Source organism: Lotus japonicus, chromosome 6 (assembly GCF_012489685.1).
Source record: "Lotus japonicus ecotype B-129 chromosome 6, LjGifu_v1.2".
NCBI lineage: Eukaryota > Viridiplantae > Streptophyta > Magnoliopsida > Fabales > Fabaceae > Lotus > Lotus japonicus.
Window position 1 is genome coordinate 2291591 of NC_080046.1, and position 13656 is coordinate 2305246.

The 13656-nt window shown below is 35.2% G+C and overlaps 4 protein-coding genes across 6 annotated transcripts; 3 read left to right on the plus strand and 1 right to left on the minus strand.

The window, feature by feature from the left end:
* LOC130726036 (zinc finger CCCH domain-containing protein 17-like) lies at positions 1-2872 on the plus strand. 2 transcript variants are annotated; one of them, XM_057577246.1, is made up of 7 exons: positions 1-147; positions 396-932; positions 1184-1369; positions 1464-1715; positions 1990-2169; positions 2301-2398; positions 2491-2872. In XM_057577246.1, the coding sequence occupies exons 2-7, from the start codon at positions 444-446 to the stop codon at positions 2636-2638; spliced, it is 1353 nt and encodes a 450-aa protein (XP_057433229.1). In that variant the 5' UTR covers positions 1-147; positions 396-443; the 3' UTR covers positions 2639-2872. The 2 variants fall into 2 exon arrangements, with proteins under 2 accessions (XP_057433229.1, XP_057433228.1); XM_057577245.1 differs by having other exon boundaries at positions 12-932.
* A 578-nt stretch (positions 2873-3450) lies between these two features.
* Positions 3451-4457, plus strand: LOC130726916 (dirigent protein 16-like). The gene has a single exon (XM_057578238.1). It carries the CDS (start codon positions 3511-3513, stop codon positions 4249-4251), a length of 741 nt encoding a protein of 246 aa, XP_057434221.1. The 5' UTR covers positions 3451-3510; the 3' UTR covers positions 4252-4457.
* Positions 4458-5163: 706 nt separating this feature from the next.
* LOC130722889 (dirigent protein 16-like) lies at positions 5164-7482 on the plus strand. The gene is made up of 2 exons (XM_057573760.1): positions 5164-5178; positions 6478-7482. The coding sequence occupies exons 1-2, from the start codon at positions 5164-5166 to the stop codon at positions 7297-7299; spliced, it is 837 nt and encodes a 278-aa protein (XP_057429743.1). The 3' UTR covers positions 7300-7482.
* Positions 6994-9745, minus strand: LOC130723710 (hydroxyethylthiazole kinase). 2 transcript variants are annotated; one of them, XM_057574837.1, is made up of 3 exons: positions 9211-9745; positions 8114-8540; positions 6994-7131 (listed from the first exon to the last, which is right to left on the minus strand). In XM_057574837.1, exons 1-2 carry the CDS (start codon positions 9655-9657, stop codon positions 8148-8150), a joined length of 840 nt encoding a protein of 279 aa, XP_057430820.1. In that variant the 5' UTR covers positions 9658-9745; the 3' UTR covers positions 6994-7131; positions 8114-8147. The 2 variants fall into 2 exon arrangements, with proteins under 2 accessions (XP_057430820.1, XP_057430819.1); XM_057574836.1 differs by lacking the exon at positions 6994-7131 and having other exon boundaries at positions 7829-8540; positions 9211-9744.
* Positions 9746-13656: the final 3911 nt, after the last annotated feature.

The window sequence follows — 13656 nt, forward strand, 5'->3', positions numbered from 1 at the left end:
TATAAATTGATTTGATACACAAGAAACAAACAAACAAACAGTAACACATTCAACATCACAAACATTCTCTGAGATTTCTTCTTCGGATCGTTTCTTGTTTTGTTTCTCTCTGATCGCGAGTTCCAGTTCCAATTCAAACTCATAAAGGTTTGCGAAAATCTCAGAATGAATCTCCATTTTAGTCTATCTTTTTCTCAATGGCGGGTCAATTGCCGATTTAGGGTTCCGATTTTATTATTAGGGTTTCTTTTATTAGGGTTTCTTTTGCCCGATTCATTTATGGGTTTTGCCCTCGATCATGTACTTCAACTTCTGCCCTAGTTTTCGTGGAATGTTATGGTCATGGATGGTGAAGTGGCTGATTTGGCTGCTATTGGGATGTTTCTGTTTTTTAGACTATCATCATCATCATCATCATCATCATCATCATCATCATCATCATCATGGATATAATGAGGGTGCCAAAGAGAAGATTGAGTGAGAGAACTCAACAACCACTGGCTCAGATATGCAAATTCTGGCTTCAGGGGAGATGCAACAGAAACCCTTGCACTTTCTGGCATGGACAAACACCGCCGCCGCCGCCACAATCTACTGGTTATCATCATACAAAGACGAACGCCCCTTACTGTAACTCCAAGGAAGTCTTGATTAGTAAGACCACAGCTGGATCCCGTATTGCCAAACCTCTAAGTAGATGCAATGCTAGGACTCCCCCTGAGAACACCCTCAAGCATAACTCCAAGTCCGTGTTGATTACAAAAACTGGAGAAGGGACATGTATTCCTCAAGCTTCTCAGAAGCCGTCACTCAGTATATGCAAATATTGGGTCACTGGCAATTGCACATATGGTGATCAGTGCCGGCATTTACATTCGTGGCACAATGGTGATGGGATATCTACATTAGCAAAGCTTCATGAACACAAGAAGGTACTTGGTTCTCTTGACAACTTTTAGTATTCAATTCGATAAAATGTAGTATAATCCGATTCTGTGTTTTAATTGATGTCATCTTTATTGAATACTCTACTAGTTGAATTAAATATGATGATCTATGACTGAAATTATTTTTGCCTGATATCTTACATATTTAGGAATTAGAATCTATATTTTGCTAGATTTTGTATTTCCCCCTTGTATGTTAAAGTTTTGGAGTAGTTAATTGAAACTTTTGACAACAGACTGTCACTGGGATTGCACTTCCAGCTGGATCAGACAAACTTTATTCTGGCAGCACAGATGGGACAGTTCGGACATGGGACTGCAATACTGGTCAATGTGCTAATGTAACAAACCTTGGAGCTGAAGTTACATCTTTAATCTGTGAGGGCCCATGGATTTTTGTTGGCCTGCTGAATGCGGTCAAGGTAAGCTCTTCTTATGTGGATCTTTGTCTTGCTTCATTTTGTGCTCATATGTATACATGTTAGCTGATTATATATGGTGTTGGCTGTTGTGAAGGCTTGGCATATTCCTACTGCTTCAGAGTTTACTCTTGTTGGACCTAAGGGGAGAGTCCTTGCCATGATTGTTGGCAATGACACACTTTTTGCTGCAGCAGAGGATGGTGTAATCTCTGCATGGAAAGGAAGCTCTGATGCCAACTCCCCTTTTCAACTGGTTGCATCACTAAGTGGCCACACTAAAGCTGTGTCTTGCCTGACTGTTGGTCTCAATAGGCTTTACTCAGGGTCGATGGACCAAAGCATAAAGGTATGTCTAATGTCTGTCTGTGAAAGTTTCTGCTCTTACTTTTTTTTAAATGTGTGTATTGCTGCACGTGGAGTTCTTCAAAGGCAGGATTTTATAGGATTAAAGATAGATTTCAAATTCTGATTGTTAGTTCTTCATAGTTCATACTGATGTAGACTTCATTAAATTCTTCCTTGTCTTTTTGTTGAGTTAACATTAAAATTGTTTTATGTTCTTTTGTCATTATAAAATTTGGGTGATTTATCGTTTTCCTATTTGTTACTGTGTTATTCAGGTTTGGGACCTTGATACTTTAGAGTGTTTAATGACACTCAATGGTCATACTGGGGAAGTTACATCACTTATATGTTGGAGCGATTTTCTGTTATCTGGCGCATCTGACTGCACTATTAAGATCTGGGTTGCCACAGAAGAGGGACCTTTGAAGGTGACATATACGCACACTCTAGAAAATGTAAGCTACTTAACCACTATAAACAACATCTGTGCTTAGTCTTTAATTTTTTTACAAGTATATTTGCTTTTTATAATGGTTGTGGAGTTAGTTGATTCAACCAATTGATTTTATTTTAACTTTTGATGCAGGGTGTTGTTGCACTTAATGGGATGACTGATGCAGAAGGCAAGCATGTATTGTGTTGCTCGTCCAGAGACAATTCTGTTCGCTTGTATGAATTGCCATCGTATGTAAAACTTAAAACTTGCTCTGCATCCATGTTTTTTCTGTAACTTGAGTTATAAATTGTTCACTAACCTTGTGTTCTTTTATCTACAGATTTTCAGAGAGGGGTCGATTATTTTCAAGAAAAGAAATTCGATCAATTGAGGTTGGTCCTGGTGGGCTCTTCTTCACTGGTGATGGAACTGGTTTAGTGACAGTGTGGAAATGGTTGGAAGATACCAAGGTGGCAGCATGTTCTTGAGAAATGCCCCTTTTTTCCATGTTTGTCAAAAGAAGTGTATATATTAATTGAGAAATCCAATTCCATGTTTTTCTTTCTTTGTCAGTTCTAGTCCATTCTTACTGACAGATGTATTTCTTACCAACTCTGATAAATTTTGTGTTGATACTTATAACGTATCTAGCAAGAATTGTAACCACACTTTAGCATTGATGTAACTCTTCTTCTCAATGGAATAAGAAATTCATTCTTTTATGTTCCAATTTTATCCTGAGTTTATCTAGATACTAGTTAATTTACACCGTATTGTATGTGATTGTTGTATATACGCGAACATATGTAAATTGAAGAATTTAATCTGAATTCATATATTAGATGCAATAATTTTTTTCTGTGCCCTTCAAACCAAACAACACCATTGAAGGTAATCAGTAAATTAACCAGAAGAAGAATTTTTATTTTTGAAATTTGGAACACGTTATTTTTAATCTTTTGTTATCTGAATCAATTTTGTAACTAATAGAATCTATAAGATTATTAGATTAATTGGGTAATCAAATGTATTCACTAGGGTGGTTTTGATACATTGAAGAACAAAACTAGCTTGGGTGGCTTTGATACAATACTACGAACATAGTAGTAATAAAAAGCCTCAGTGCAAGGTTCCTTTCCACCTAAAAAAAGTCACCAAAAATAGAATTGGCTCATCTAAGGAACAACTAATCTACTACTCCATTTCCTTTAATTTGAACAACTTCATTCGCACTCATGTCTCTCCCAACCACTCCAGCACTCACTGCAATTTTATTGATCTATATATGACCAAGACTTGAAAATTCTATTTCACTCATCCAAACAAACTATTCTCTTCTCAATCACCAAGCAAAAGAAACATGTCTCTTGCAGTGTTGCTTGCTTTTGCAATGATAGCAATGCCATTGAGGATATCAGCAATTGACCCTCTTGCAGCCACTGGAAAAGAACCCATCATTGAGCTATACATGCATGACATTCTTGGAGGGAGTAACCCAACAGCTAGACCAGTAACAGGTTTGCTAGGAAACATATACAGTGGTCAAGTCCCCTTTGCAATGCCAGTAGGATTCAATATCCCAAGTGGTGGGATTCCAATCCCCAATTCCAATGGTGCTGTTCCCACTGTCAATGGTGTTACTGGTATCCCTCTTGGAACTGGTTTGGCTGGTACTACCTTTGCACCAAACTCAGGCAACAACAACCAAAATAATGTTCAGTTGCAGTTAGGACCTGATGGATTGGGACTAGGGTTTGGTACAATCACTTGTATTGATGATATACTGACATCTCAACCTGAATTGGGTTCCCAAATAGTTGGGAGGGCTCAGGGGGTTTATGTGGCGAGTTCCGCCGATGGGAGTAGGCAGATGATGGTATTCACAGCTTTGTTTGAAGGAGGGGAATATGGGGATAGTTTGAACTTCTATGGTTTGTTCAAGATAGGAAGCACCATGTCACAGTTATCTGTGGTAGGGGGAACAGGGAAGTTCAAGAATGCAAAGGGGTTTGCTGAAGTGAGACCTCTTATCCCAGCAGGACAGATTGCCACTGATGGTGCTGAGACATTGCTGAGGATCATTGTAAATTTGAAATACTGAAAGAAAAAAAACTCTTGTTTATGTGTAGATGATGTGTGAAAGCAAGGGTATATTGTTGGATTGCTGATGATTCATGAGATTGGTCTTGTATTTTGTCAGTTTGATTGCAGATTGTGTTTGAAATCATAGTTGTAATCCAGTGAATTGTTCTTTTTTAAGTTTGGAGTTGTGGTCTAGGTTAATGATGGATTGTTCTTTCTGTTTCACTGCTATAGAATGCTTTCATCAACGCACATTTCATTTCTTGTAAACCATCAAACTTAAGAGCTCACGAAAGAGGTTTTGAACCAAGTCTCAAATTGTTCTTTAAATGCATTTGTTGCATGTGTAAAAATCACAAACAGAAAACAAAATCATTCTATACAAATTGAAATGCTAATCAAGTAATAGAAAGTGCAGAGATGATCTTGGGAGACTGCAGCTAAATTTATGTTTGTTAACAGCTAGGATACCTATTAAGTATTAGGTTAAGTTTGATATAAGTAACTGAATTTTTTTTTTTTTTTTTTTTTTGAAAGTTGATATAAGTAACTGATAAATTCGTTGAAAGTTAATACGGTAAGTTAGAAGCTGAAAAATTATTTTTTAGGTGAAAGTTGTTAAACTAATTAATTAAATTAGAAGTGTATAGTAAAAAACTTGAAAAGATTGCAGGCACTGAATGACCATTATAGCACGTTAGCGTGTAAGAGATATCACATCATATTGAGATTAAAATTTCATAGTTTGAAGGGAAAAAAAGGTTGGGAAGAAGAAGAACTTTAATTTTTAGAAGGACATAAATCAAAACTAGCATATATTAAACATGTAATTTAGCCAAAAAAATTAAATAACTTAGGGTGTGTTTGGAAACACAACCCTACCAGCGTTAACGTGAATTGAACAAAGAGATGCGGCTTCCCAAAAGTTAAAATGTCAAAGGAGAGTGTGAGTTTTGTTAACTTTCAACTGAAGCTAATTTGCCAATTTGAAGACACAAATATTGGGAAAAATTTATTTTCGGATTTCGTAAGAAAAATTATTATGCAATATTGGGATTTAACTTTTTAAATTTGAACTTTCAGTACTCTTCCCTTCCGCAAGCAATTTTTTTTTTCAGTTCTTGGAGTTCCGAATTGTAATCATATGTTAAAAAATCTCATCCTCGATAACAAGTGTAAATCAAAACAAAAACAAATGAATGACTAGATATGAACAATATCATATTTGGATAACAAACAAGTCATAACCAAGGGAATGCTCTCACATGCGATGGAGAAAATAGGTAGATTATTTTTTTCTCTTTAACAGATATAAATTTGTTCGGGAAACTGTAGAAATCCATATCTAAGCTCTAATAGAGGGTTTTCCAGGTTCAAACTTGTATCATTATCATTAAAGGATCTAGTTTATCTTTTTTTTGGGGGTACATAGTTTATCAACTATTAAACCAACACCACCTTGTTGATTTTTAAAAAAAAAAAACCAACACCTTGTTGGTAAATGACTATCTTTAAAATAAGTTTTAAACAAAAATATGATGCATTTTAAAGTATAGAACAATTAAGAAATGAACAAGGCCAATTAACGTTAACTGTTTTATGTGATCAGACTTCACCGGATGATTTAAGAATGGCTTGTATTATTGTGTTTATGTATATATATATATATATATATATATATATATATATATATACACACACATTATCATAGTGTAATTTGTCCAAGTTGAAATATAAGGAGGAAAATTCTAAACTGAATAAAATTGAAACTTGGTTGAAACTTGAAACCCTTGAATTTGATTAACAGAAGATAATGATGACCTGGAACAAATAAAGAATATTTGAAAATACTACCCCAATTCTCGCACTTTGAAATCTACTCTCCCCTTATTAGAGGGTCAACTAGCAATTGACTTTAGATTTTGGTTTAGTTGTACTTGTACCCACATCATGCTTCTGACTTATAACAGGTCTGCCACAACCAAAGCATAGAGAAAAGAAAGGATTTCTACATAGAACCTAGTGCGGTTACTTTCTACCATTACATCACAACAATGCCACTAAACAGAAATGTTAGCTCATTTATTAGGGTATAGGTTAAGGCACAACTAATCAACTTTCTTGTTACTTTCAACACCTTCAGCATCATCCATGTCTAGCAAGTCACAACCACTCCAACACACTCAGCATTCCTCCTCCTATATAATACCAATACTTGCATGCCATTACACTCATCCAAACAAAGATTCATTACCAAATAGAAGAAGCAGCATCCACATTTGAAACACTTGGGAACAAGATGGTTAAGGGATCATTAGCTCTAGCTGCTTTTTACAATTTTGCGATGTTGGTGGCCTTCACACATTTGGCAACAACTATAGCAGCAATTGACCCTCTTGCAGCCACAGGGAAAGAACCTATCATTGAGCTTTACATGCATGACATTCTTGGCGGAAGTAACCCAACAGCTCGACCGGTAACTGGGTTGCTTGGGAACATATACAGTGGCCAAGTACCCTTTGCAACCCCAGTAGGATTCAACCTACCACAAGGTGGCATTCCCATCCCCAATGCCAATGGTGCTGTTCCCACTGTCAATGGGGTTACTGGTATCCCACTAGGAACTGGTTTGGCTGGTACTACCTTTGCACCAAACTCAGGCAACAACAACCAAAACAATGCTCAGCTGCAGTTAGGACCTGATGGACTGGGCCTAGGTTTCGGGACAATCACAGTAATCGATGATATACTTACCTCTCAACCTGAGTTGGGTTCCCAAATAGTTGGTAAGGCTCAAGGAGTGTATGTGGCGAGTTCCGCAGATGGGACCAGACAGATGATGGCGTTCACAGCCCTGTTCGAAGGAGGGGAATATGGGGATAGCTTGAACTTCTATGGCCTGTACAAGATAGGAAGCACCATGTCACAATTATCAGTAATAGGGGGAACAGGAAAGTTCAAGAATGCAAGAGGGTTTGCAGAACTGAGATCTCTTATCCCACCAGGACAGATTGCTACAGATGGTGCTGAGACATTGCTGAGGATGACTATCCATTTGAAGTACTAAAACTGTTATGTGGAAATGTAAAAAAAACCAGGTACTGTTTCATTACTGATGATTTATGAGATTGATATTGTTTGTTTTCATGTTTGATTGCAAAGTGTATTTCGAATTTTAGTTGTAATCCCATGAAACCATATGGTGATTTGTAATTTTTGTGATAATTTTGGAACTTAAGTATTGGTGGTATTCTACTGCTTATGTAGTGACATGAGTCAATGTTAAGAGGGATTTTAAACACAAGCAGAAGCTACAAATGCATCAGATTATGACGGGTTACATGTGAAAAAAGAAAAAGCAAATCATTCACAGGCCATTATAAGTGCTGAAACATTAGCTATGGTGTTGACATGAACAAGAACGAAAAAATAGAGGATGAAAAATAATCAAGAAAAAAATTAAAAGGAAAAAAGCAAACTAATTAAGGAAGTTACTGCATATGAAGCATGACATGTGAGAAAATGTTATTCTTTCGCTCATATATACTCAACTCTATATATCATCCGATTCCGAATGATTATCGATGCCTCAGCAGTTCATGAACAACTTTCACCAAACCAATTCATATAAATCAACAGAAATTATGAAGAGTTAACTCTCAAAAAACAAAACTACAAGGGAAAGGTGGAACCATGAGATATTTGGAACTATACGAACATCCTGCAATTACTAGAGATAGCTTCTAGTGATTATAGACAAAAGTTGTAGAAGGATCTCTACTGCGACTGTGTCAATCAAACTAGTAATCCATCTTCATGTTCAATTGATGGATCATCATTAGATAGACAACTACAATAGGTATACATATAAATATTATTACCAGTTTGCATGTGGCACATGTGGATCTTCACATTTCAACACAAACTAGTGATATTAACATGAGATTTCAAAGCAGCTTCATCAAGCCCATAGAGTGCATCTATCAAGTGCATTCGCAATGATGCAGGACCTTTAGCTTCCTTCATTCCTAGCTCGCCGGCAACACCAAATACAGCTAATGCTGATACTGTTGCATCTAAAGCATGGCTCTTATCAACGGCAACAAAGGCAGCAATCAGTGCAGTAACAGAACACCCGGTTGCTGTTATTTTCTGCATCAACGCCACCCCATTGCGAGCACCAACGACTTGATTTCCATCCGTGACAATGTCTGTGGCTCCTGTAACTGCAACTATGGCACCAGTTCGTTGAGCCAGCAACTTCGCAGCTTCAACTGCATCCGTTGACTCGTGAGTACTGTCCGCACCCTTTACAATAGAGCTAAATTACAAAGTGCAATGACAAAAGTTCTCAGATTAAATCATACAAATTAATTTTAGTAAAACTTTCGATGAGTGCCCAATTCTCATCTTTTCTTCTTTACTTCTTGAGGGTCAGCAATCACAAATCACAATACATCACCAAGCAAATCCACATCTTCTCCACTTTATTTTTCTCCTACTATATCTTTCCCTTCTCTATGTTTTCTTCCTATTTGGGGTGTATACAACCATCGAATGTCGTCAACAAATATATAATTTTATTAACTTAATCCTAAAATCCCTCAATAAAAAGATTCAATCATCCCAGAATCCATTCTCATCTCAAAAAAGCCATTTCTAGTAGCTTCTCCCAGAATCACTTTTACATCAAACGTGTGAGTTTTTCTCCTAGCAACTCCACAATCTTCTCCACTTCATTTTTCTCCTACTATATCATTTAAAGTTTTATTAATTATTTATGCCAGTATGGGATGCCACGTCAATTAATGAGTCCAAATCAGCAACTTCCGTTTAGATTGACGGAAGGATCAAAATCATTCACCCAAAAACAAGTAGGATCAAAAGCGCTCGTTTTAAATGAAGGACCAGTTTTGTACTATCATACTAGACTAGGGACCAAAAGTGAAAATAAATTATAATCTAAAAAGAAAATGACCTTGGTGGAATCGGTGGTGGAGTGTTGAGGCATGGAGAGGGCAATGATCTCGGAGGCATTTCCCCTAATAACGGCGGGTTTGAAGCGAAGCAGTTCGAGGCAAGCGTTGAATCGGAAAGGCGAGGCGGAAACAGCGACGGGGTCGAGGACCCAGGGCGTGCCGAGCGAGTGGCAGAGCTCAGCGGCGGAGTTGAAGGAGGGGAGCCAGGAGGGGGAGAGCGTGCCGAGGTTGATGAGAAGTGCGTCGGCGCGTGGAGTGAAGTGGGGGATTTCAGGGAGGGAATGGAGCATGGCGGGGGAGGCTCCGGCGGATAAGAGGGTGTTGGCCATGAGGTCCATGGAGACGAAGTTGGTTATGCATTGAATCAATGGTGATTGGGTTCGAACTTGGGTTAGGAATTCCCATGCGGTTTTCCCCCATTCTTCTTCGTTGTTCTTCGGCTCCATGGGTTTCAGAATGGGAACTGGGAAGGAATATGTGTCTTGTTCACTTCAGTTCACGAGAGAGAAGTGGCAACACTACACAACAACAACACACAACGTGGAAACAATTTGTTAGAAAAGGTCAAAACATTTCTTTCACAGTTTCACTTATTAGAAAAGTTTATTAATTTTCTAAAAACTAGTTTTTTTTTTTTCCGTGCAACATGTTTATCGTTTTTGAGACGTCAATTAATACCTTTATTAAAATATATTAAATAACAGATGAAATAGAAAAGTCTGAAATGTTAAGCAAAGTTGATCAAAATATTTCTCTTTTAAGTCTGATTTACTTGTAAGTAACCAAAATGCACAAATCATAGGTATAAAGAATTACCAACATATTAAATAACATGAGAAATATAAGTGTCTGAAATGTTAAGCAAAGTGGTCTAAAAGTATAAAATTGAAACCCTTGTTACATAGATTGAAATTCGTGCAATTGATTAACTAATAAAAAGATTGGTTAACGAAATCTCAAATTCTACAAAACATATAAGGGGGTGGTTTAATGGTGGCTAATAAACAATAGCTAAGTTAACCTACAATGAACGCGATTATGCGCGTTCGTTTACACTCATACGTTCTCAAAAACTTCTTGGTAGACAACATTGTGCGTGGAGTTTCAAACTACCCCTTGTTCATCCACAATAAGCACCTCAAACCTTTTTCTAGATTTCACCCTTGAGAGAGCGACATACAGCTGTCCATGAGTAAACACAGGCCTCGGAAGGTACAAACCCACATGAGAAAGGGGCTGACCCTGACTCTTGTTTATCGTCATCGCGAAGCATAAAGTCACCAGGAATTGCCTTCGAGATAATTTGAAGGGAAGACCAGAGTCAGAAGGCGTTAAGGTTATCCTCGGAATGTACTCTGTTTTACCCAGCCCGATTCCTCATAAAACAGTTGCAACAATTATATATTGAGTAAGATGAGTGACTCTCAACCTGGTTCCATCACACAAACCAGCCGCTTGGTCTATGTTTTGAATAAGCATGATCAGAACTCCGACTTTCAATATCAGTCTGTGGTTTGGAATTCTCGAGCACTGAACGTCGTTTAAAAACTCAAAGGTGAACCACTCTGCGCCAACCTCAGAATCTTCATCCGATCTACACGGGGTATCATAGCTCAAGTACTCTCTCTCAACACCAGGAAGCTTTGACAACATGTAGTTGTTGACTTGCTCGACACTCTCGAGGGTCGAGGCGAGAATCGCTCTTTCTTGGAAGTACGAACATTTTCCAAGTTCGCGACTAAGTCCGGATAAGCAAATTTAACCAATTCAAGAAGAGGATCGGGACATTGTCCAATCAACAAATCTGACGGAATCTCAACTGTGGTTTCAGCCTCGTCGATGGTGTCAACTGTTTCGTCGCCGACCTTAAGAATTCACTCCGCAAACTCTCTTATTTCTGCAGCAGACGCTGAGGATGAGACACTCTGTAATCTCATGTTCACTGTCACTTTCATTACCTTGCAATATTTTCATAAGTAGGACGAAGTGACGATCGACCCCACAGTATCAGCTCAACTTCCTTTTGAAATAACCGGAATGATTTGCCTGAAGTCCATTGATATACTCCCGATCATCTTCCATTGACCCCAGAGCTTCACATGCATCGTAGAATGTGGGATAGACAATTCCTTTAACGGTCCTTATGCTTTCAAAGCTATCACAACCTCTTTAAAGCGTCAACAGAACCCTCATGTAATACACCTCTCCCATGCCAGGAGCAATATATTGCACTCGTCCAAGCGAGAGACTTTTTTTCTAGGAACCCATTCATGTCGCCTTCCCTATATACAAATTTAGATGGAAACTCTCCTTAAGTTAGATTCCTCCCCGCCTGGTATCGCTTATTGGCTTTCATCCATGCCAAAAATTTGGTTGCCTTCCTTGAGCATTTGTCAACAACATCTTCATCCGTGTAAATAAGTATCAATGTAACTAATGAAAAATTAAATTTTAATACATGTCAGTACTTCTGAATAATTATGTAAATAATTTTATGAGCGAATATATTTATGAAATTTGATAATTATTTATCTTAATTTCTAACAACCTCATAATGAGTAGAATTTAATATTTTTCAATAGTTAGATAAATATTAAGTGTTTTAAAACTTTTCATCAAATTTATTTTCAACTAACACATTTTAATATGAATATGAAATTTATTTTCACCATTAGAATCTCATGACTCATGATGTAATTTTGTTTTTCTTTATTATAGAGGAATTGCCAATATGAAATGAAGTATCTAAACATCTAAAAGAGGTTAAGAGCCAACTACTTTCGTGTAGTAACACTGACAAAAAGAAAAGACTAATACAGTAATACCAAAGACACGTAATCTACAAATATAATTTTTTTTATAACATTTAGAATAAACCCTACAAAATTTCATTTGTTATTTTATTTTTGATTTATTTTTAAAGTATTAATTAAATTTTATGGTATTTTTATTGAATTTTCGGATTTTTATTCAATTCAGGATTTTATGAGTTTTTATTGTGATTTGCTAGATTTTGGTAGTTTTTATCTATCTTTAATTAGTACCTTTTTTAAATTTTAGATTTGATTATGACTTAGGTTTTTTATTTCTTGATTTTATCTTGGGGCTTTATTTTTTTATTTTTTTGAAAGTATTAATTAATTTTTATGGTATTTTTATTGAATTTTCGGATTTTTATATAATTCATGATTTTATGAGTTTTTATTGAGATTTGCTAGATTTTTGTAGTTTTTATCTATTTTTAATTAATACATTTTTAAATTTTAGATTTGATTAGGATTTAGGTTGTTTATTTCTTGATTTTATCTTGGGTCTTTTATTTTATTTTTTATTTATTTTGTGAGTATTAATTAATTTTTATGGAATTTTTATTAAATTTTTGGATTTTTATTTAATTCATGATTTTTTGAGTTTTTATTGTGATTTGCTAGATTTTGGTAGTTTTTATCTATCATTAATTAGTACATTTTTAAATTTTAGATTTGATTACTATTTAGGTTGTTTAATTCTTGATTTTATCTTGGGTCTTTTATTTTATTTTATATTTATTTTGAGAGTATTAATTAATTTTTAAGATGTTTTTATTGAATTTTCGGATTTTTATTCAATTCATGATTTTTTGAATTTTTATTGTGATTTGTTAGATTTTGGTAGTTTTTATCTATCATTAATTAGTACATTTTTTAATTTTAGATTTGATTAGGATTTAGGTTGTTTAATTCTTGATTTTTCCTTAAAAATAAAAGGTGTAATATTGATATTAATTGATGATGTGGAAATTTTTTAATGAGAATAAACCTACAAATTGACACGTGGAATTTTCTTTCTGACAAATTGACACGTGGAATAGATTTTTATTTAGTTCAAGATTTTATGAATTATTATTGTGATTTGCTAGATTTTGGTAGTTTTCATCTATCTTTAATTAGTACCTTTTTTTAATTATAGATTTGATTATGACTTAGGTTTTTTATTTCTTGATTTTATCTTTGGGCTTTATTTTTTTTGAAAGTATTAATTAATTTTTATGGTATTTTTATTGAATTTTTGGATTTTTATTTACTTCATGATTTTATGAGTTTTTATTGTGATTTGCTAGATTTTTGTAGTTTTTATCTATTTTTAATTAGTACATTTTTTGATTTTAGATTTGATTTGTATTTAAGTTGTTTATTTATTGATTTTATCTTGGGTCTTTTATTTTATTTTGTATTTATTTTGAGAGTATTAATTAATTTTTATGGTATTTTTATTGAATTTTTGGATTTTTATTTAATTCATGATTTTTTGAGTTTTTATTGTGATTTGCTAGATTTCGGTAGTTTTTATCTATCATTAATTAATACATTTTTAAATTTTAGATTTGATTAGTATTTAGGTTGTTTATTTATTAATTTTATCTTGGGTCTTTTATTTTATTTTATATATATTTTGAGAGTATTAAT